Source organism: Orbicella faveolata, unplaced genomic scaffold, assembly GCF_042242905.1.
Source record: "Orbicella faveolata isolate gen_17 unplaced genomic scaffold, um_ofav_v1 contig_34, whole genome shotgun sequence".
Taxonomy (NCBI): Eukaryota; Metazoa; Cnidaria; class Anthozoa; order Scleractinia; family Merulinidae; genus Orbicella; species Orbicella faveolata.
The window spans coordinates 21,878,834-21,901,853 of record NW_028301563.1 but is presented as its reverse complement, the minus strand read 5'-3'; the positions used below and the strand labels follow the sequence as shown (position 1 = coordinate 21,901,853).

The following is a 23,020-nucleotide window of genomic DNA, read 5'->3' as shown; positions in this document are numbered from 1 at the left end:
TGATTGGATCACACAACTTTGCCGTTTATGTTATAAATACTGCGGGATTGGAAGATATAGGTTGTCGGTAGTATTTCTACAAATTGCTGGCTAGCTTTAAGCAGAAAATTTATGAAAATAGCGTTCGAAAGTCTGTGGAACAAATTCCAGTGAGAGTTCTTCAATGGTTCTCACAGATTCAGTTTGCTTGTTTCGGTTCGACAAAATCAACCATCATTTACGTCTTTGTTGCACCATTAGCCGATCATCGTCAGTAAATTGTACAGTATATTTTTCTTTAAGTCTGGAATATTGCTGTAACAGCCGATAACACCTCTGGAAGGCGTTTCTGTGCACTTTTCGAATGTGTATTGCACCATCCTGAAGGAATGAGAGGACGTGAGATATCCAACCTTCCTGGGTAGACGTCACAAGAGCCGCTGGACCCATTCTCCTCAAACTTGGTCGTGAAACAAAATGGCGGTGTTTTGGAGCTGTTTTCGAGATTTTGTCGGGGCACAGAAAATCGAGGATTTAACGGAATCCAAAAATTTTTTCGCAGAAGTATTTCAAATAACAAGTAGATTCGTTTTAGTGAAAAAAAATTTTTGGGGTTAGGTGCACTTTAAAGAGCAAATTTTCTTTTGACCAATAAACAAGAACTAATCTAATTATCAAATTGTCATGGAACAGCACATTCTGTTGCCACCTTTGGCGCTAACAATAAAAGCACTTATATTTAAAATACACACTGATATCGATTAATACAACTGAGAAGAATTTCAATGAGAGGTATTGAAAGTAAACAGCGCTACTTGACCGAGATTATATCCTTCATCGGTGAATGAGTCCCCTCACAGACTGATAAAATTTATGCTTTCAGTAGGTGCCACGGAGTCTGCAGCAATATTTGAGCAGTCTCCTGGTTTTTTTGTACAATTTGACAAGTTTTAAGGCCACTTACTTGGGAGGGTTTCGGCTGGGGTATGAACATTTTGGTCTCTTTGATAGAGACAAGGATGAAATAAACGCCCTAGTGTAGTTTGAAAACAACAGATGATATTTCTTGAACCAAGTTAGGCGTTATTCCAAAAGACACCCAGTCACCCTAGCATTCTTCTATCGTGCTAACGATGCTGGAATGCATGCGTACGACTTATTAGAGTTCTACCACAAGGAAAAGCGCTCAACATCAGTGTGTGATCTTGTATAAAATGTATCTCTCACCTGATATGTAGTTGACACTAACACTTATTAATCTGCGTATGTGTTTAGGGCAAATATTGGTTTTGTTCTAAAGAGAAAAGTACCACAAGGAGAGCAAGGGACTTTCTGAAACAAATATATAGCTTTCTGAAGTACTCAGAGAAGTAACGTAGGTACATGCACCACCCATTTTATGTAGTGCTCACAAGTACCTACCCCATCCTACCCCCTTGCTACAAGCCCAATTAATTAATTGAAATTAATTAATTATACAAACATTGAAGTTTACACGTTCATGCCATAGTCCCTTAGTGCCTTATTGCCATAGTACTTTAGCAACGTCAAGCCCCAAACCATTCCAATAGTGCACTCTGCACTAAAAATGAGTGAATTTGAGTCAAGATGAATAAAGCCTTGAAAGTTTCATGGGTGAGATGATTTAATACAGAGGTGGATGCGCCATGGAAAATCATCCCCAATTACATGACTCGACACCTAGGTGGTTTTAAGTTCTTACTACCATGCAGTTATAAGACTAAAGAACTCAATTTAAACAGCATTCCTGTTTCTATTCAGAAATTCTAAATTGTTGGGAAATGATAAAAAAAATCAGAGCTGAAATAGATCAAGAAAAAAATAGATCCATGCGATGCCATAATATGGAACAACCATGAAGTAAAAATCGCAACTAAGCCAATATTTTATGAGTCATGGCACAAGGCGGGTGTTACAAAAGTTAAACACCTCTTAAACTCTAATAGCGGAAAATTCCTAACGTATCAAGAATTTGTTAACCTTTTCAAAGTTAAATCTAGTTTCACTGTATACTATGGCCTTCTCAGTGCAATTAAAAATAAATGGAAAATTTTGCCTACTGGTAGACAGAGGCAAACACGGAAACAGAACTAGTATGACAATGAAGAAAACCTTTCCAATGCTGCTCTGCACAAAGTAATTGTTGGGAACAAATTTCAACCACCTACCAATGAAAACCGAATTATTAGTTACAGAGTGGAGCCTTCTGAAATCCAAAAATTATACAAATGGCCTTTTTCTGTTACGAAAAATACAAAGTTAATAATGTTTCACTCAAGATAAACCACAATATCATCTACACTAAAGACAAACTTAAATGAGGCAACATAATAGCTGATGATTTATGCTACAGTATTGTGCAAAAGTAACGCAAGCGAAATGCGCGAATTTTGTTCTTTGTACCCATGACTTTTCGATGAAAGTTTGCATGAAAGTTCGAGTGAAATTTCCCGGTGTATCAAGTGATAATTCGCTTGAACAAAGGGCGATTTTTCTTCGAAGTTTCGTTAAGCTAAAGAAAATTTGTGAGCACAAACGATAGTTCGCTAGGCAGTACACGAAATTTTGCAATGCATTGAATGGCAGTTCAGCAGCGTTCGCGCAATTTTTCTTTCAGCTACTGATACGAACAAACTGTCGTGTAACTTAAAAGAGATAAATTTGTAAATACATGCCGATAAGTTGTTTGTAAATATGTGCCGGTTTGTAGTCATCGATCACCAATTAAGGGGATAACATTTCATCTACGAGAAATATGTTACTAAAATCTCACCCACCTAAAGTTTGCGAAAGGCTTTCAAGCAGCTTCGCTTGCTCAAGTTCAGCTCAGGCCCAGTTTCATATGCAGAGAATTAGAATACACTGAACCGCATTATGAAGACAATGAGCTCAGTTCGTTCCACAAACAAAACAAAAACATCTCCAGTCCTGTGTACTTACACCACTTAAGTAAACAGTCGCAAACAATTTATGACGGTTTTTCAGTCTGAACACACGTGCACACTCATGAATCCAAGTGTTGTTTATTTCCATCCTGAATTACCTCCATTCCGGTCCCCTCGCAGTTGTTTATTAAAGTTTCTTGAAAGCCCTGGAAAGTTTTTCGGGCCTGCAAAGCCATTTTTAGATAATCTGTACTTAAAAACTGAGAGGTGTATATGCCTGAAACTTCTCGTATGAAGAGAACCTCTGTTCATATTAAGAATATGCGAATAAAACAGTGCTGTAATCATAAGGTTTGAGATTTTGCTATGGCTTTCCAGCCGAGTGCAAAAACTTTTCAGACCTTCGAGAAACGGGCCCCTGGCCCAAGTTGTTTGAAGGCTGGATGATGTTATCCACCTTTCGAACAACCCTGAACTGAGGTCACTGGGTGTTGCTTAAAGTCTTTGAACAGTTCACAATTATTTCGCTCCGTTTTTGTCGCCTTAATAAAAATCATTGAGACTCTAACTTATGGGGATAAACAAATATGGATGATTGCACCAACAATCCGTTTCCAAAATTTATTACAAGTTTTAACATTTAATATGAAAATTCAAATATTGCAGCATAACGAGAATATTACATATATCACAGAAAAACTAGGGAACTGATGTGTGACCTTCTAATATTGCAAGATCTCGGATGAACTGACAATAAGCGGTCTGCTGCAGAGTCCAGCCTTGCTGTTGGCGAGATCTTCATATGGTGGATGAACTCACGGCAATCCCACATTTTGCTAGCATCTTCTGAATCTGCCAGTCGAGTTCTCGTATAATTTGAAACTTAAGGCATGACGACTGACCATCGAGGTGCTTTAAATAGTAAATGTAAAGCGAATGAGCAGATGATTTCAGGTCTAATTTATATAAACACAAATGGTCGCTATGGCAGCAAACTGGCACGGAGACAGGGGTCTGGTGTGAGAAAAATCGCGTGGTTCTACATGCTGTGAAAATGGCGTGTTGGCAAGTGAAATTTAGCATGGAATTCACTGGTCAGGCAGTGAATTTTTCTTGAACCGCGTAGCTAAAGCCACCAAATCATTGGGTGAAACCAAATGTTTAGTATTTTTGTGAGCCACAGCAGTGCACAAAGAATGGAAACCCTTTCAGAGTCAGGTGTCAAGATCTAGCGAATAGGAAACACGATATTTTTAGAATGAAAACCACTTTTATTTTAAACTCGTGTAGAAAGCAGTGCCTCAAGTTTTACAATCTTCAGCAAAAAAAGCTGACTACAAAATATGGAGTAATTTAAGACAATTATTATGGCGGAGCTCCGGCACGCTGAAGACGCGTGAACAGAGTCCCATCTCTTAGAAAATTTGGTAAACCCATCAAGACAAGAAAATTTGGTTATGACGTCACTGTACGAACGTCTGTCCGTACAGACTCTAAGGGAGGGGGAATGGAGTCTCAAGGTAACCCTAACGGGGCAGTTCAAGAATGCCATGTTTTCTTGGCAGGATTTTTAAGAAAAAGAAAACTCATTTCTATTTGTTATGTCAACAAATGATAGGGGAAGCAGAACGTAAAGAGAGTGGCAGAGAGCAAGAATGAACAGGCAAAGAAGTGATGAAGATGATCGGGAAAGAGTGGACCAGGGTTAAGAAGAAGACGAGATAGTTAATACATACATACACGCATACATGCTGCACAATGCAGTGAATTATAATGAGTCAGGGTTAGAGAAAGGAGATGAAATAATACCGAGCTATGCTGAGAAGCAGAGTGAACGAGGGCTATAGAAAGGAGGCAAATACCCAAAAAATTCACTCAGAAGACTACAGAATTTTCCAAGTTAATTTCCACGCGGAAATGTGCAGTTGTGCAAATCACATGATTCATCATGTGATCAACAAGTTTCGAGTACGTCTTTACAGAAATTACAAAACGGTAAACATACCGGAAAAGTGGTTTATTGGTTGATCTATCAAAAAGATTACATCACTTCAGTCTTCACGACTTTTGCTGGACGTTTCTGCCTAAAGAATTCACACAGAAGTGAATGGCAAACTTGCGGTAAGTGACTGTGTTAAATAAAAACTTTTGTCGTGTTTTCCATTAAAAAAGACCCCATCAAGTTGCTTTGTTGAGATTTAAAGTCTGCCTGATTTCATTGAAACCATGCTGTGAAATTTGATAAATTTCAAACAACAACACTTGAGATGCTTTGTCGAAGTTGTTGTATAAAGTTGCACTTCGTAATCGAATAGTTCTTTTTTTGGTGTTTTGCGCCGTCTACAGATAATCTCTTGTCCAAAAGTAATAAAACTGTATTTGTAAATACTACCAGGCGAGGTTTGAAGTTTTCTTTAATTTGTGTTAGTAGGGGCAGCCCCTTCGTAGACTGCTATAATTTCTTTCCCTCTTCACAGTTGCAAGATAGAAAACCATTTTATGCTTTAAAAGCAGACAGGATTTGCTATGCTTGACAGCTTTTGACGCTCGTAAGTTTTCATGCATATTGCGCATGGGGATTTCCTCGTTTTGTTTGTTCAAGTTATTGGGTTTGGTGAAATGCTTGGCTGAATTTCTTTTAAGTACAATTACATTTATTTATCGGAACTGTGGTGTTTTGGGGTTTTGGATCAAGTCAACAATTTAGCATTCCTTCTGAAATAACCAGGTGAGTTTCATAGCTAACATTTCGTCGAGCTGTGATGCTATTTCGGCAGATTAATGGTTTCTTTCGTACGCAATGATTGGAAAGGTCATTTGTATATTTCACTTAGCGAACTGTGTTTTAAAAACGCTCTTGGCCTACTGATAAACAATAGATCGGATTTTCGGGAAGAGCACATTATCGTTTGAAAAATCGCAGCGACTTTTCGGGAGGAGTGGATTATCGCTCGAAAATTTGCAGTGAATCATCACGCAAAGTGAATTAGCGTTCAAAAAATCGCACAGATCAAAACAATAGGTGTCACGAAAATGTGGGGAAATTTCATGGAAATATCATTGCAAGCGAAATTTCTTCGAAAAGCCCCGAAAAGCAGGAATTTTGTCAAAATTCGTTTGCATTACTTTTGCACAATACTGTATCTATGTAAAAGTGAACAGCATACAATCCAACATATGTTTTTAAAGTACTCCCATGTAGCTTTATGTTGGAATGAATTTTTTGACTGGTGGTCGCAAGTCACTAGAGAAAACATTCAGTTACCAGACTCAACAATTTTATACGGACCTACAAACCCACTCAAGCACCATCAACCCCTAAGCTTGGCTTTGTTGGTGGCAAAATACTTCATTTATAAATGCAACCTAAATGAAAAATTTTTACTCTTCTCGTTGTTTAAGACACAACTTCAAGAAAACATAATGACTGAAAGGTACATTACAATAAAAAACAAAACTGCCAAGCTCTTTAATGAGAAATGGAAATGCCTTATATCAAAAGATTTTGTTCCAGAAATTTTGCCACCAACAACGTCTCAATAGGACAAATTAATTTACTTACTTTGTGCCAATGTTGTCATGGTTTTGAAATTTCTAATCAGTAGTGCTTAGCATTAATTTATTTTTATATCTATTGTAGTCCTCAAAGTGCCGTAGTTTTCTTTTTGCATGGAATTTACTTTACTCAATGTTTTATTGCACTGTAAGTGTTTTTTTATGAATGAATAAATAAATAAATAAATAAACAAAAAAAAAAAAAATAAAAAAATAAATAAATAAAAGAGAAGAAGAAAAAAAACTTAGCGAAACATAACTATAAAAATATTACAATCTGGCCCGATTTCCAGGGAAACAAGTCTCATGTTGGAGATTGATCATTTAAATTTTGAAGTCAGAAGTTGGAGGTTGGAAGTCAGAAGTCCGAACTCAGAAGTTGGAACTCAGAAGTCAGAAGTGGTGGTTGGAAGTCGGAAGTCGGAAGTCAGAAGTAAGAAGACTGAGACAGAAGTCGGAAGTCCCTCCTCGGCTTTCGTAGTTTTGATGTTACATTCAAAGTATCTGCTTGTGGGAAAAGTATTGACTTATGAGTCATGCATCTGTTCTGTTATTGACCATGAATTTCTTCATAACATTGTCAAAGTAGTCTTTGGATCGCTTGGCTATCACCTCGTAGGTCCACATGTACAGCTACTTTAACAATGTTGTGCAAAATTCATGATCGATAACACGACAGACAAACAAAAAACTGATATCAGTTTGTTAAATTTCAGGTCACCTGATTGATTGCATCCAGTATAAGTTCTCTTTTCTCATAATGTACACTTTGAAGATCAAGTGCTAAGATATCCATCAGCTTTTTAAAGAACATCTAAAAAACAAACAATTAAATGGAAGTTAGCTGGCAAGGGCTTCTGGAGTGTATGAATTCTATATACCAGTTCGGTTACATACATTGTAACAACATGATGTATGTAAATTAATTGAACTAAAATGTGTAGTTCCTGAAAATATCCGTACCCCCACCATGGAGAGAATTTCATGCAAGCCCCACTCCTCCTGGAATTGCCATTTTTGAACACAAAAATACCCCCCCCCCCCCACCCTTCTAGAATTTCCACGAGTATTATGTACACCCCCCATACCCTTTGGAAAAATAGTTTTGGCAAGAAAGTGTGTTAAAAGTTAAAGTAAACACTCCAAACACTTAGATTGCACATTATTGCTGTTTATTCTTGATTGATCAATTGTAACACCTGAAGATACACACAAAGAAAACATACAGCAATTTATTTTGAAAAATTTCCATATAACCCAATACATTCATCATGCATCCAAAATGATTAATTATGTATGTCCCCTATTGTTTTTGAAGACAATAGCAACTCCCTAAGGTATTGAATAAATACACCAATAATTACTACTTGCTGTATGAATAAAAGAAGATTTTATTGTGCACTGTCTTTTTTCCCATTCTCTTCTTCCCCTAGCTCCATTCTTCTTTCTTTTTCTCCTCCATATTACCCAGGCTTCTTATGCATTGTTTTTTCCTTTTTTTTCTTGTACCCCTGCAAGTCTCAAACCCCTTACCTTTGCATATCTCATGCTCACTAGTCTCTCCTCTACACCACGACACTGAGGTTCAGTTGAGAATTACCCCTCGAAAATCATTTTTATTTTACTCAACTTGTTAAAATTCCAAATTATTTACATAACAATTTACTTATTCATCAGTTTAACACATGTTTAACACTGCACAAAAACATGCATTGGATTTTTTAATCGACTGGGTCCCAGCTGTTCACAAAAAGTGCATACAGTCATTACTAATATATACTAGTTGTACCTATCAGTAAGTGCCAATGAGTGAATTGAGTTAGTAAACAAAAGTCGATTGAATTTTATAATATTTACATGTATTTGGGATACTTCTAGTATAACAGGTGTTAAAATCAATTTCTTTTAGTTAATGTTTCAAATTATTGCTATAATTGAACACAACATTGTTTATTTTTTCAACTCAGTGAGTGAACAAAACGCTTAACATTTTTTTTGTATTTTTAAAAATCATACTTGTTGTACTTCCAGTATAACAGGTGTTAAGATCAATTTCTTTTTGAGGCGCACACATCTTGGATTTGTTGTGATTGAATCGTACAATTGTTAAAGCTGAACAAGACCCAGGTTGTTTTCTGGAATGAATTCAAGTGTTGTTTATTTGATTCAGGGTAACACTCAGGGTTTGTTTGCCATCTGCTCGACAAATTATTTCGGTAAGTAGTTTGTCTGACATTCTGCTTTTTGAAGGTGAATGTAACTTGGATTTGTTGCGATTGAATCGCATAATTGGAACACCTCATTCAGGTGTTTATTCAAGCGAAAGCACTCTTTGAGAGTAAATTTCAACCAACGTGTTGACAGAGCCAAAGAAGCTCAAATCAAACCAACAAGTTCACTTCTGACGACCTCTGAGCAAAGTTCTTGAAAATAAAAGAAACTTCAAACCAAACAAATATCATTAATCACTTAAAAACTTACCGCGAATCACCGAATTGATTGCAAATAATCCTTTAGAGACACGTTCAAGTTAAACAAGCAATATTGATAGTCTTCGTCAAATTACATATAAGCTTGTTTTACACTGTTCTCTGCTCACTGTTCTAATTTATCGGCTGGCCACTGATGAATCATGAGATTGTGCTCAACCTCGTCCAATTACTGTTAATTATCATTCGATGCATTTTTCTCGTCTTTTTCATTGGCCGAGAGCTCATCACATGACCTGCAAACAACTGCTGACAAATAATGGTCTACTCATGTGTAATTCCATCTAAAATAAGTACAGATATTATTCTACTCATGCGTAATTGTAACCACGCTCTTGTGTGACAAAATGGAAGATCGCTTCTTTAAGGTATTGGACAGTGCTTTGAATATGAAAACAAACTTGGTGATCGAACGATAAAACAATTATTGAACTGATTATGGATGTCTTGCAGATCAATTATTTGATCTGCTCGACACTAAGAAATCACGATATTTTGCTCCACCTCGTCCAACAGCTGTTAAGTATTGATTCATCAAAATAACACTGATGTTTATTTGCCAAGAGCTGTTGAAACATTAATACAGGGACAATGTCATGGATATTGTTTTCTTTATTTGTGTGTAAAATATATTTTCTTGCAGCTTCCATTTTCACAACGTGACAAATAAGATCGTGTCTACTTTGCAAGTTTATTTCGCCAGAAGCGATGGTCATTAATTTATTTGCAATTTTGCGAGCATTCTTGTACATTTCGGCAAATGAAGTGAATTCTTCGGCTGTTTCATTGCAGCGAATTGAGAGATTTGAAGAAAAATTAAATATTTGCCGAGGTAAACAAGAGTTTGCCAGAAGTTGCAACGTTTAAGTTAGTGCTAGGAGAAAAAACAAAACTGCTCTAAAATTAGCCGTGGATAGTGTAAACCCTCTGATTGTGTGACTTGCGTGACTACCTCAAAGCACAAACAAATTAAATTTTGACTTTTCAGGAAGAAAGCTGTTTATTAATAGTGTGACACTCATTTCCTTTTGTGTCATTCATGGGCATATCCCGAGCGAACTTCCAGATTAAGACCATTGCATCATCATAGATTTCACAAAGGTTAACAGTGATGGTACAATAAGTTATAACACAGTTTGTGTTGATCAAGTGATGTGTTTACAGTAATCAATGAATCATCAAGGACTGCTTTGGAATGTGCACTGCGTTGTGGCTGCAGTATTAACAAAACGGTTAAAAGATCTTCTTGTTGCCATTTTGTTTAATAAGTGATCTGCAATTTACTGGAGGTATAAATTTACCCTTTATGTCTAGTTGATCCTGAACAAGATAGAAAATGTCATAGAGAACAGGATGTCCGTCAGTGGCAGCCCCCTGTACATTGACGGTCACGCCCCCACTTTCGAAGTCCAAAGGCTAACCTGGCTCATCTAAATATAAAATTTGATTTTTCCAACATATACGAGACTAATTCCAGATCAACACCATTTCCACACTGATACTGTGACAAGTCTGCATTTCATATTCTTGGTGGCCATCATATTAAAACAATTTATGGAAATGTTGCACAGTTACTTCCGTCTGCTTCTCGCTTGCTAACACATTGGACCACATGTTGTTAAAAGATGCTAAAAGACTGCCAGAAACTCACTGCAATAGCTTGTTGTTATTGTGCTACTCACCAGTCTTCTCAGAGCAATTTGATCTAGACAAGAACTGTGCTCTCACCAGGGCCAGGTTGAACAAAAGATGGGTAACTTAGCCTATGAGCAGGCTCTCGTGTTTGGGTTGGGGGCATGAGCGGCAAAGCCACACGAAGGCACTCGCTCACATGCCAATGCAGAAAAACACTAGACTCTTATTTAGCCTGCTCAGACACTAGAGACAGATACTAGAGCCTGCTCGCAGACTATGAGTAACTCTATCCACCTGAAAAATCAGTAACCCTGACTGGATAGTGATGTACCCAATGGATAGCTTTATCCAGCTTTTGAACAGTCAGGCAAGATGTATAGCTAAGGGTTGTTCAGAACTAGTCAATAATGTTTTAGCAATTACAGCTTGTGGCTGAAGTAAAGCCAAGAAAATAAATAACTAAAAGCAAAATAATTTTTCCCCATATTTATTTATTAGACATTGCTGAAGTGAATTATTTCTATCATCATTCATAATATCTGGATTCTGGATTCTGGTTTCCGGTTCTGGATTACGGTTTCCGGTTTCAGTGTTTTAGGGTTGCCCTTAATGATGTACGTGCATGTTAATCTTGAATAATCTGAAATTTCAGAGAGTTTAAAAATATATCATATCTGTGATGGTTCTGAGGTGGAGGGCTGTTACATGTACATGCAAATGTCCCATGCACGGTTTTTCACTTGTTATGATTCAGCTGCCAATAGTTTCTGTATCTGTTGGTGTGCAACGATCTAGACCAATATTCAACCTAATAATGTACAGTGTATATTAATTAACCAAATTATGCTGTTTTTAGTTCACCAATGCTACTACATAGTAATGTGATGTTGAAGCACACAAATTTACAAACATGTCCAGTGTCAACTTGTCAAATATATGAACTGGCCAGACAGTCTAGATTACAAAATTTTCTGAAAGTTGGAATTACCAGGTAAGATATTTCTTAATCATTATTTTGTAATTAACGATTTCTCAGACATTGTTTTCTTCAAGAAAAGATTCATACCCCACATAGAGGTTTTTTCTTTAAGGGCTCCCTCCTCCTGTTACTTTGGAATTTCTAATGACTGACCATGTATGGATGTTGGGTGTGTATATCTTCTGGAACTGTACATTCAGATTAAGTCAACGAGAACATCAGTATTTATCCTGACCAAGTCTAATTTTCAGCCTGGATGGCCCTTTGATTGGGACTGTGCACATTGTTGTACTGCAATATTCCAGTTTCTTGTTTAAAGCAAATTGCAGGTGCTCTCGAAAGCAAGTCGCCAAGTTCATAACAGTTATATATGTTTGCTTTACATCTCAGGGCAGAGCCTGCCACTGTGAAAGTTTTGGTACCATCCCCCTAGCATTTGATTCACTACTGTAGACACTCAGTAAACAACTAACAATGAAGTACTCTGTATATCAATGAAAGGAATGTCATCTGTTGGTTATAAATTATAATTGATATGTCTTTGTATAATCAGTGGTGTTCAAGTAGCAGCTATATACAGTATGATTACATCCCTGTTCCTGTCAGTCAATATACGAACGGTGTACATAATTATGGGCAGCCTGGATTAAAACATCAAAGATTTTCAAAGCAACCATGGCCAGGAGAGATATTTCTAAAGAAATATAAATTCAAGGTCCTTAAGATTGCATATAGGGATTGATTTTTATTGCAAACAATATCTTACTGAGTGTATTTTTCTTGTGTACTAATTGTTGTAGAACACAGAGACCACTATTATGACAGAGATATTAATGTGTGAAAAGTTCCATAAAAAATGCACTGGGAGCAAATTAAATAATCATAGATGCAGCTTCTGAGAGATCCCCAGTATTAATGGAACATACATTGTACATACATGTAAAAGAGTTCAATAATTTATTACTTAAGATTGTAATGCTTTGTTTGGTTTCTCTATATTTAAAGACAACTTGATGCCATAATAATTTCTGCACTAAGTTCATTGAACAAACTGACTTGGAAGTTGAGTTCTGCAAGCCATACTGTGTGTCGTAATATCATAGCTGCAACAGTGTGACAGATACACTGTATTACATTATTAAGAAACACCTATGATACATGTATTAACTAATTAAAGTGTCTGTTACATGTAAGTTAATCAGTTTTTCCTAGAGATAATTTACTCATCATGTCATGGGTTGGTTAAATAATTGCTTTTTTGGCTTAAAAATGATATCTATTGTGCTTGGTTTATGTTGCTCTTAAATCAATTTTGTGACAACCTGCATTGGGCATGGCATAAACTAGTATTTTGCCAACACGAAATGGAGAACTGGGTCTCAAGCAAACTTGCAGGACTGGTATTTTTGCAGAAAGAAAGAGTTGAAAAATTTGCGACATTCTACCAACAGCCTTGCCATTCGCAACGTCCAATAAGGTTAATTTGTTCCCTAGTGTTGTACAAATAGTGTTCTCTAATTTATAAATTATTTCAATCTGTTGTTTAAATGATTGCCTTATAACCCCATGTCCAGCTTTGGTGCATGTAGGATATTGATGTATTGTTTATCCATTTTGCTGTAAATTATCTTTAATCCACCGTAGTAAAAAAGATGGCGGCTGTCCATTTTACTACAATGCCTTGCAATCATAACACAGCCTATAAGGCACAAAGAAAGCCAAATTTTTATAACATTTGTCATTGTTCTAAGGACATTGAGTAGCCTAGGTTTGAAGATTTTATGAAGTTTCTGTACGTTTTTATCAACGTTGTTAAGGTTTTCATGCGCTAAGAACTATGGGTAAATGTACCAGTTGCCATCTTTTTTCCTACGAAGGATTGATGTGTCAATCACAACATGTCTTGGATATGCTGGCTTTTTCTGACAAATGTACCTATGCCTCATAATCTTTGAGTGCGTTTGGTTGTGTAGTGCAGACAAAATACACGTACATAATATAACTTACTCATAGCTTACTTATATTTCTTGGTATAATTTATTCATAGCAAAATTAATTAATGGTACCCAATAACAGCTCCTGTAGTCCACAATCTCAGTCAAGAAAAAGAACAAATCGCTTTGGAATTGAATAATAAAATTACTATCAGAAGCCTATGCAAGTATTCATGATCAGCAACAAAATGAAGAAGCTAAGTCATAAAAGGGGATCAGTGACGATTTTGGTTGCTTTTCTTTTTTTTGCTCCAAATTAGCTGAATTTTTGCATGTGGTCTTCAATGTAATAGAAAAACGTGTTCCTGTATTTTTGCCGCTGGTTTTTGTTTCGCTTTATAAAGACGCTGCTAGGAAAACCGCAGAATGTAATCGCAATGCATGCCGGGAAGGGTCTTTACTCCTCATGCGCGGGAAAACATGGCGGTCGATACAAGACAAATTTTATAAGTCTAAAACCAGTTCTTGCTTTCCAAACTTTGATGCTAGCCAAAGAATTCACTTCATTTGCCGGCTAAACCCACAAGAAATGTTCGTAGAATTGCAAATAAATTAATGAACGTTGCTTCTGGAGAAATAAACTTGCAAAGTAAACACAATCTTATTTGTCACATAGCGAAAGTGAAAGCTGCAACGTCAGCACATTTGTAATACCTTTTTTAGCGTATTTATGATTCCCTTTGAATCTAATGCTTTGATAAAACCAAAAGAAAATATATTTTACACACAAATAAAGAAAACAATATCCGTAACATTGTCCCTGTATTAATGTTTCACCAGCTTTTGGTGAATAAACATCACAGGTTGTGTTATTCAAAATTTGGCCAGGAGGAAGTTTGGGTCTGGTCACTGACAAAAATAAAAATAATAAACCAAGGGTAGAACATGAACTGCACTCAGCCCAAGGCCATGCGGTTAATGAAATGGTAACTTGTCAAATTACCTTCCTAGATCACTAAGTCCTTTTGTAAATGTGGTACAATTTCGGTTGAAGGACTGATAACATGAGTGTGGATGAAACTGACACCAAACTTTTATAGTGAACACAATCATTAAAACACCCGCGAGGAAAATCAATTTTACAGCAAAATTACATAGAAATGGATGGAGATAAACATGAATAAGAAATTCTTAAGTTTGTGAAATCATAAGATCATTTCTACCCTTATAAAGAAACTAATTTTCACAAAAGAAATTGACTGCCACTTGACAGCTTCCAAGACCAATGAAAACAAACTAGGCTAGTCACCAGTGCTTTTTGATCCACAAGGTGACTCTACAATAATAATAATAATAATAATAATAATAATAATAATAATAATAATAATAATAATAATAATAACTTTATTTTAGTGTCTAGTCTTCTAGCTAGCCTTAAGCTTAAAAACGATATAAAAACGATTCCTGTCTATTTACATTAAATTATACTACATTTTCGCACACTCTTTGTATTTACATCTAATTCCTACAGTTAAGATACTACTTTAGAATATGGAATATCGAACCTATATTTATAATACTTATAACTAGTGTTTACGGCTCAAGAGTTGCAAAGGTGATACCCTTTGCATGTGTCGCCTCCGACAAGTCCACTGAGGTCCCTTCCCCTGATGTTCGCCTTAAATCGCTGCAAAGACATTTCTTTCTTGTCCCTATTGTCTAACTTCGACCACATCAATGGCCCAAGGAAGCGAAGGGAATGTTTCCCGTACTTAACAGTTCTTACTCTTGGTATGTAAAAATCTGAGTTCCTTAAGCTGTAGCTCGAGGGTGATCTAGGAAAAAGCTCTAGTACGTTGCTAGGCAGTAATCTATGTTTCACTTTAAACATGAAAATTCCGATCTCTTGCAATCGTTTGTTGTACAAGCTTGTCATCCCCGCGCGTATTAGGTCACTATAGGAGGAGACCCAATCGCAGAATACTGTATGGAGTCCTCTCTCATTGATCCTCTCCAGTTTCCTTGTGTCGCTTGCATGGCAGAAATGCCACACCAAGCTACAGCATGTTAGATGAGGTAAGACTGCAGTCTTATAGATCCGTAATTTTGCATGTATAGGGATGAGATATTTCAGCCTTCGTAGGACGCCAATCATTTTGCTAGTCTTCAAGCAAACCTGCGATATATGTTCCGGAAAGTTAAGATCCTTGTCAATTATCACGCCCAACAGCTTAAATGCATATAGAACAAAAGTAGTTTGTAAATTCTTGTGCTACAAGCCCCTGATCTTGCTGTATCACTCCTCGGATATTAAGGGAAATTGCACTGTTATCCTTTGTCTTTGAATTCAGAAATGGGGTAAAGGTGTTGTAGAACTTCCTGGGATTGTTGTTCATATCTATGGAAATTGCGTTCCAATATTCCTTTATCGCCCTCCTTCTTAGTAATGTTGCTCTATTACGCCATGTTTTCATCAGCTCTAGGTTTTCTTTGGTTTTGTTTTTGCTGAATTTCTTTGTGTACATCCTTTTTTTCCGTATCGCTTTTTTCCATTCACTTGTCTCTTTTTCAGACTTTTATTCTCTTCAGAGGTAGGTGTTTATCAACGATTCTCATCAATTCAGTGTACCAGTTATCATACTGCTCACCAACACTAGTTGAGTGTTGTTTGATCGATACTGCATCTGTTAAATCCCTTGTAAATTCATTTATGTCTAGATTCTTGATACTTCTGCAATTTATGACGGCAGCTGAATGTTCTTTAACAGCTTCCTTGAGGAAGCCATATACCATGCAGTGATCGCTCAAGCCGATGTTAATGACTCCAGCAGTTTTGAAGAGATCTGGTTGGTTTGTTAAAATGACGTCTAAAAGAGTCTGCGAAGAGGCTGTAATCCGTGTTGGCTCTGTGATTAAGCATGTTAATTCAAAAACTTCCTCTAGGTCTTTTAGCAGCTTTGCGTCTCTTTCATTTACTTTTAGCTTGTCTAGATTTAGGTCACCCATGATGATGACTGTGGAGCATTGTATTGTGGCCCAGGAAAGACAATCGTTCAGCTCTTCTTCCAATACTGAATAGTAGTTGGCACCTCTGCAATGTGGTGGTCTATACATTCCCAGTAAAATTGTATTAGTGTTATTTAGCTCCAACTTGATGGCCAACACCTCTATAGACTTAAATACCCTTGGTGGCTTAAGTTTTTTAGATGGTATTTGTGTTGCTATGAAAGTGAGCACTCCTCCTCCACCCTTCGCTCTGTCCTGACGATATATGCAATAGTTTGGTAGACTAAACTGCGTATCCATGTAGGAAGAATCGATCTTGGTTTCTGTTAAGACAATGATCCCTGCTTTGAGTTTATCATTAATCAGCTTAAGTTCTTCAAATTTGTTTTGAAGGCTGTTGATGTTCAGATGGTACAGTAGTGGTTGGTTATTATGTGCCAGCTTTATGTTAATTAGGTCCTGAAGTGGATCTTTCTCTGTTTCCCATGCTGATAATGATACGTCTGCATTGTCAGAATTAAAGGAATTGTTTGTTGATTGAAAGCTTATGTCAAGTGGAAGAAAGGTAAGGATGCATCTTCGGGAAGTCCATTGCTTTCCTACTGCTTGAATCAGATGGAAGTCTTTCACCACAACGCCACCGCATTTAATATGGAACCACATTTGACAATTATCACATTGAAGAACTCGGTGATTAATAGCGACAGTTTTACTACAAATGTTGCAGTTTAACTTGCTGGTTTCGGCACGTTTTGGTCCTGGATTTGGGCAGATATCTCCAGCGATGATCAGCCTGGTCAACCGTAGACTCGCCATCATGTTTGGGTAGTATTTTATTCTTGCAGATAAGTATGTCTTCCTTCGCATTCAAGTCAAACCAAGATGGCGGCCGTCATTTGTCAGCCATACGATCTTTTCACTGAGGGTGGGGCCTCCGCTATGAGAAACTGATACTTGGATGTTGTCGATAGACCGTTTTAATGGGTCTCTATTGCTTTTTCCGTTGTCAAAGATCGCTTGGAAAGCTGCTGTCAGGAGAAAAATCGCTAAAATCGACGAGCGATTAGGAACACGTCTTCCCGTCATGATGACCACTGACCTATACCTATGTAGACTGGTCTTTTATCTTCTTTAATCTTTAATAAGTATACTCCTTAAACAGCGGAACTATACTAGGAGTTTAAAATAACATGAAAAAAGCACGTAATAAATAATTACAATATGTATATATACAGTAAAATTATAAGTTAGTAAAAGATAAAATAAAATAGATTAAGTATAATCTCGTCAAGATAAGTTAAGACATCTGAATATACATTATACAAAAGATTTAATGGCTGCGAGAGCAATAGTCTTAAAATTATTTATATTAACATCTTCATAAATAGGTAAATTGTTCCATGCTACTATTGTCCTTGGATAAAAGGAAAACTTATAGACATCATTTGATACACGGATTTGTTGGAAAGGACGACTGTTCAGTAATCTGGTGGCCCTTGTTATTTCGTGGACTTCAGGAGGAAAGCTAATACCAACATGTCCCATTAAGATCTTGTAGAACATAGTAGTTTGAAAGAGGAGTCGACGATCTTCAAGGGAGTCCCAACAAAGATGTTTGATCATTGGAGTAACATGGCTAAATCTTGAATAGTCATTTAATACAAGTCTTGCTGCTCGGTGTTGAACCATCTCTATTTGAGTGATGTTCTGTTTGGTGAAAGGGTTCCAAGCACAACAAGCATATTTGAGTTTTGGGCGGACTAGCGTGCGATAGGCCGTATCTTTGACTTTAGTATCACAACCACTTAGAATACGACGCAGAAGCCCAAGAGTAGAATTTGCCTATTTACAGATCTGTTGTTATGCTCGTTCCAGGACAGATTGTCTGTCACGGTGACTCCAAGGTACTGGGCTGAGGAAACTCTAGAAATGGGCTGGCCAGCCAATGAATATTGGAACATAGTTAGAATTTTCTTGCACATTATACCAAGTTGATAACACTTCTTGACATTAAAGTTAAGTTGCCAAGTGTTTGACCAGAGTGACAATTGTTCAAGATCATCCTGCAGAGCCCAACAGTCCTGTACTTCACGGATTTCACTATAAAGGATGCAATCATCTGCAAAGAGGCGTAGACGTGACTTTACAGAAGAAGAGATGTCATTTATATATAGTAAAAATAATACAGGGCCCAAAATTGAGTCTTGTGGGACCCCGGAGAGCACTGGTTTGGAAGAAGACTGAATGCCATTTACTGAGACTGATTGGGAGCGGTTTGACAGAAAAGCTTTAATCCACATAAGCATGTTCCCACGAATACCATAGTAGTCGAGCTTCATTAGAAGTCTTTGGTGGGGGACAGAATCAAATGCTTTAGAGAAATCAAGCAGTATGACGTCGGTTTGGCTGCAAGTGTTGATTGACTTGGCCCAATCGTGTATAGCTGATATCAGTTGAGTTTCACAAGAAAACCGCTGTCTGAAACCATGTTGCTCGTTGATCAAAATGTTGTTACTAGATAAGTGTTTAGCCATATGGCTAAGAACAATGTGTTCCATTACTTTACAGCAGATAGAAGTCAGCGAAATTGGGTGATAGTTGGATGGATCTGATTTGTTTTCTTTCTAAAAGACTGCAGTAATGAGGGCTTTGGACCAATCTGATGGGACAACATGGGACGACATGGTAACAAGTAATGGCGGCGATTTCCACAAAACAGCATGTTCTTCACACTTGCTAGCTTCCAAAGTGCTTTTTGAAGAAAGAAAATTTATTTCAAATATAATGTGATTCAAATACAAGTATTCAAGCTGCTATTTTTTCATGTGAAAGATCTACTAGTAGGTAAGAAAGGATTTTTAAACAACTAGATCGATATTTGAATCTGTATTGAATTGAAGGACATCTGGAAACTAAAGCGACCGTTCAACCCCCATCCCTTCTGGAATTGCCTAGGTCTTTGACCCCCCCACCCATTTAGAATTTCCAATTCCCTCCATAGTGTGGGTATGGATATTTTTTGGAACAACACAGTCACCACAGGGTGGAGAGAAGTTACATTTGACCATGATTTTTGCCAAAGTCACCTTACTGAAATGCAAATCAATTCTCTTCAGTTACAGTAATGTACAAGACTTAACAATGTGTTATGCTATCATGTTATCAGCAACACCACCACAACATACAGCAATGACTGTGGGCATACCACCTGTGGCATACCACTCGTAGTAAGGCAAGGGAGGAAAGTGATCTCAGTTCAGTTTTGATGCTACCAGAAATCACCAAACTTTGAACAAAAAGGCTTCATTTGTGGTACATTATAAGTTGAAATTATGTGGAGGACAATACATGGCAGCACGAAGATATGAATCTTATTTTCGAGTGGTGAAATATTGTTTTAAACATATATTCATATCTGCAAGCCACTGTGTAACATTTTTCTCAATATTAATATAGACAAACTGACTCTGTACAACCATGAAAAAGTGGGAAATAACATCATCAATTTCTTCACTAGGAAAATACACCACTTGGGTCCTGGATGTAGTTTTGTATGAATTTTATGAGAGGTGTATTTTCCAGTATGACACTCAAGTCTATGTAATAAACTATATTATTTCCAACATTATGTACAATTTTATAACCAGTTAAATCATTCAATCTAACTTTCGGAAATGACTTTTGTACAGCTATGTACAGTCATGTTCACTTCTCATGTTGTGGACTACCTGTGACACAAGTTATGATGGATCATGCACAGGATCAGATGTGATTTTCTCTCTGTTTAAGAAATTAAGCACTAGAAGACCTGAACAAACTAGACACAGTTTTGCTGTTATGGTTGTTTCCAGGGGGGAATAATCAAAGGGAGGTAGCAAAATTATGTTAGTTATATTTTGAACAAACCTCCATTTGGAATTTCAAGTGAGCTCGAAGGCCTTCAAACAAGAGGAAGCACACTCTCAAAGCCATGGTAAACAAACCAAGAAAATCACACTGGACAAGCTGAGGAAAAACAATGCAATATTGTTCAATATAATAGTAATTTATTTATGAGATAAACTTAAATACATACATGTCATACTGTACAAGGTGTACAATGATGTTTAATGAGTGATGCAGCAATGTTCAGCATTTTAAGATTTATCTCACCCTAGGCCAGTTGGTTTCGTTTATATCAAACATGAGAGAGAGTGTTTCATCAGGATATCCAAACACCGAGAAGAGACTTGAAAATATGACATGCAGCGGAGTATTTTTGATGAAAGTCAAGGTGTTTGGATAGCTGATGAAACACTGTCTGGAGTGTTTGATCAATCGAAACAAAAACTAAGGAGTAAACAAAGAAGGAAAATTGTCAAACTCTATGCTAATTAAGACCAGGTATCCAAACCTCCTTCTCAGTTGTGATTTTCTCTGTTTTAATTTGATGAATTATTAATGAGTTTGAGAGGTAACTGTCTCAAGCTGATAGAAAGATCTTTGAAATAAATGAAATGTTGCCACTGAGCTACAAAGAGTCTCTTGGTGAGCCAAGCAATTTTACTACGTGCATATGTGACATGCGTCCTGCAACTGTTAGGATCAGCAATGTTGAAAGTGTCATGTGTAAATAATGGAAGATGGTAAGTTTACAGCTCAGTGATGTGTGTCGCTCAGTGGTAAGAGTGCCCAACCTCTATCTAGGAGGTCATGGGTTTGAATCCTGTCAGGGACTCAGATATTTTCTTTGCCCACACTCATCTCAACATTTCACCTTTGCTGCATTTATTCAATTTTTATGAAGCATTGGAATGGGCCAAGATAAAAATACTGGGAATTGATCATTCCCTGAGGTCTACCTACCCAGAAGAGATTTTTGCACAAGTCATCCTTGACAAAGTTCATGAGTGATGGAAAAGTTCCAATGTGGTGAGAACCAGACTCAAGTGCAACAGTTAAAAGAGATAGTCCCATATGAATCATGGCCTCAGAATTATGCCTGATAACAGAAATAAAATTTCTTAGTACAATTTCCAGAGGTGAATATAAGAATTGGACATTCTGATTGGCTCAAAAGCTCATCACATGACGCTATATTCACCCCACTAGAGCTCAGTTACTAAGCTCACCATCTTTGCCATTTCGACAAGTAAACATAGCAGACAGTTGGTGAATAAAGTTTACTTTTATTTGAAAGACATCACTCCAGGTCTAGGATACTTGAAAGGATGGAGAATTTTCACAATGACTGCTGTCGCCCTTGGACCAAAAATGTGACCTTCTTTGGGAAAACTGACACTAACGCTTTTTCGTTAAACGGTCAAGAAAAATGGTTCTAAATGGATACTAAACAGCTAACTCAAGCGTTTAAATGGTTTCCATAACCGTTTAAACGGATAGCAAAAAATTTAAACGGTTGACCAAAGTCAGAAAACGGATAGCTTAAAGTGTTAAACGGTCAACCAAAAAAACAAACGGTTAGCTTGAAACATTAAATGGTTGACCAAAGTCCAAAAATGGATAGCTTGAACCGTTAAACGGTCAACTAAAGTCCACAAACGGACAGCTTAAATGGTTGAACGGTTAACCAAAGTTCACAAACAGACAGCTTAAATGGTTGAACGGATGAGTCAGCGAGATCATTTCAGGAAAAACTAGCAGTCTTACAATGTTAAACGGATATCTTTGAGCGCAACCATGGAGCATAAAAACTGTAGATTGTTAAGGATACATTCTGCGAACGAAGAAAGTACTGTCGTATCTGATGAACTTTAGTCGGGTTACTTCAAAATTCATTTGTTCGCTTGCTTTCTCGCTTGTGCATTCTATTTCTGGGCAAACTTTTGCCGCTTTCGTGCGACTTTATGTTGATTCTCTTCTCTGACATTATTTTGTTGATTTAAGCGCAATTTACAAAGAACAGTTTCGCTGCTAATATCTCAACCTGAACAGCTAGTGCAAGAAACATTAAAATAACAAAAACTGTAACCTCTGGAAGCAAATTATACATAACATCGTTGACAAGAAAATTTTTCAATACATGCGTTCAACAGGTGCAACTAACTTTTTATATGTCGAGGAAAAGGTTGTTGTTATTCATCGTGGTAGATGCAATAATAAAGTGTATTATCGTTTGTCTCACGATGTAGTCACTTGAGATGTAGATTACGACGTTTCGACTGCTTACTGCTAGTCTTCTTCAGGCGATAAGGTCGACTGATTGCACGGTATCATTTATATCACAAAGGTCGGCTGTGATTGGTGCATTTCGATCCTCCTATTGTTCCATTATTCCGGCGAGTAGCTGTTCCCTCAGTGGTCCGCTGTTGTACCGTTCTCCTGTTGTTGTGTTTCTTGATCGTGGGTATCCATGCTTCAGGAATTTCAATTCCACTATCCCTGTTGATGTTGTTAGGGTGAAGTCTTATGTGAATAGCTTCCTTGACCCTACGTGTGTACCAGTGAGGATCTCAATCAATAAACTTGACCTCATTCCAGATAGGATAGTGGCCGGTCTCGTGGGTGTGTTCAGAAACGGCGGAGGTCTGGGTTCGG

General features: G+C 37.2%; 1 protein-coding gene across 3 annotated transcripts in view; it reads right to left on the bottom strand.

The window, feature by feature from the left end:
* Window positions 1-23,020, bottom strand: part of LOC110042207 (Golgi-specific brefeldin A-resistance guanine nucleotide exchange factor 1-like) — a 111,093-nt gene that overhangs the window by 36,284 nt on the left and 51,789 nt on the right. For all 3 annotated transcript variants that reach the window (XM_089270772.1, XM_089270774.1, XM_089270775.1), the window contains 3 exons: window positions 21,329-21,464; window positions 20,390-20,488; window positions 7,162-7,254 (listed from right to left, as the gene is read on the bottom strand). In XM_089270772.1, the coding sequence (XP_089126898.1) occupies window positions 7,162-7,254; window positions 20,390-20,488; window positions 21,329-21,464 (328 nt within the window). The remainder of the gene's footprint in view (window positions 1-7,161; window positions 7,255-20,389; window positions 20,489-21,328; window positions 21,465-23,020) is intronic.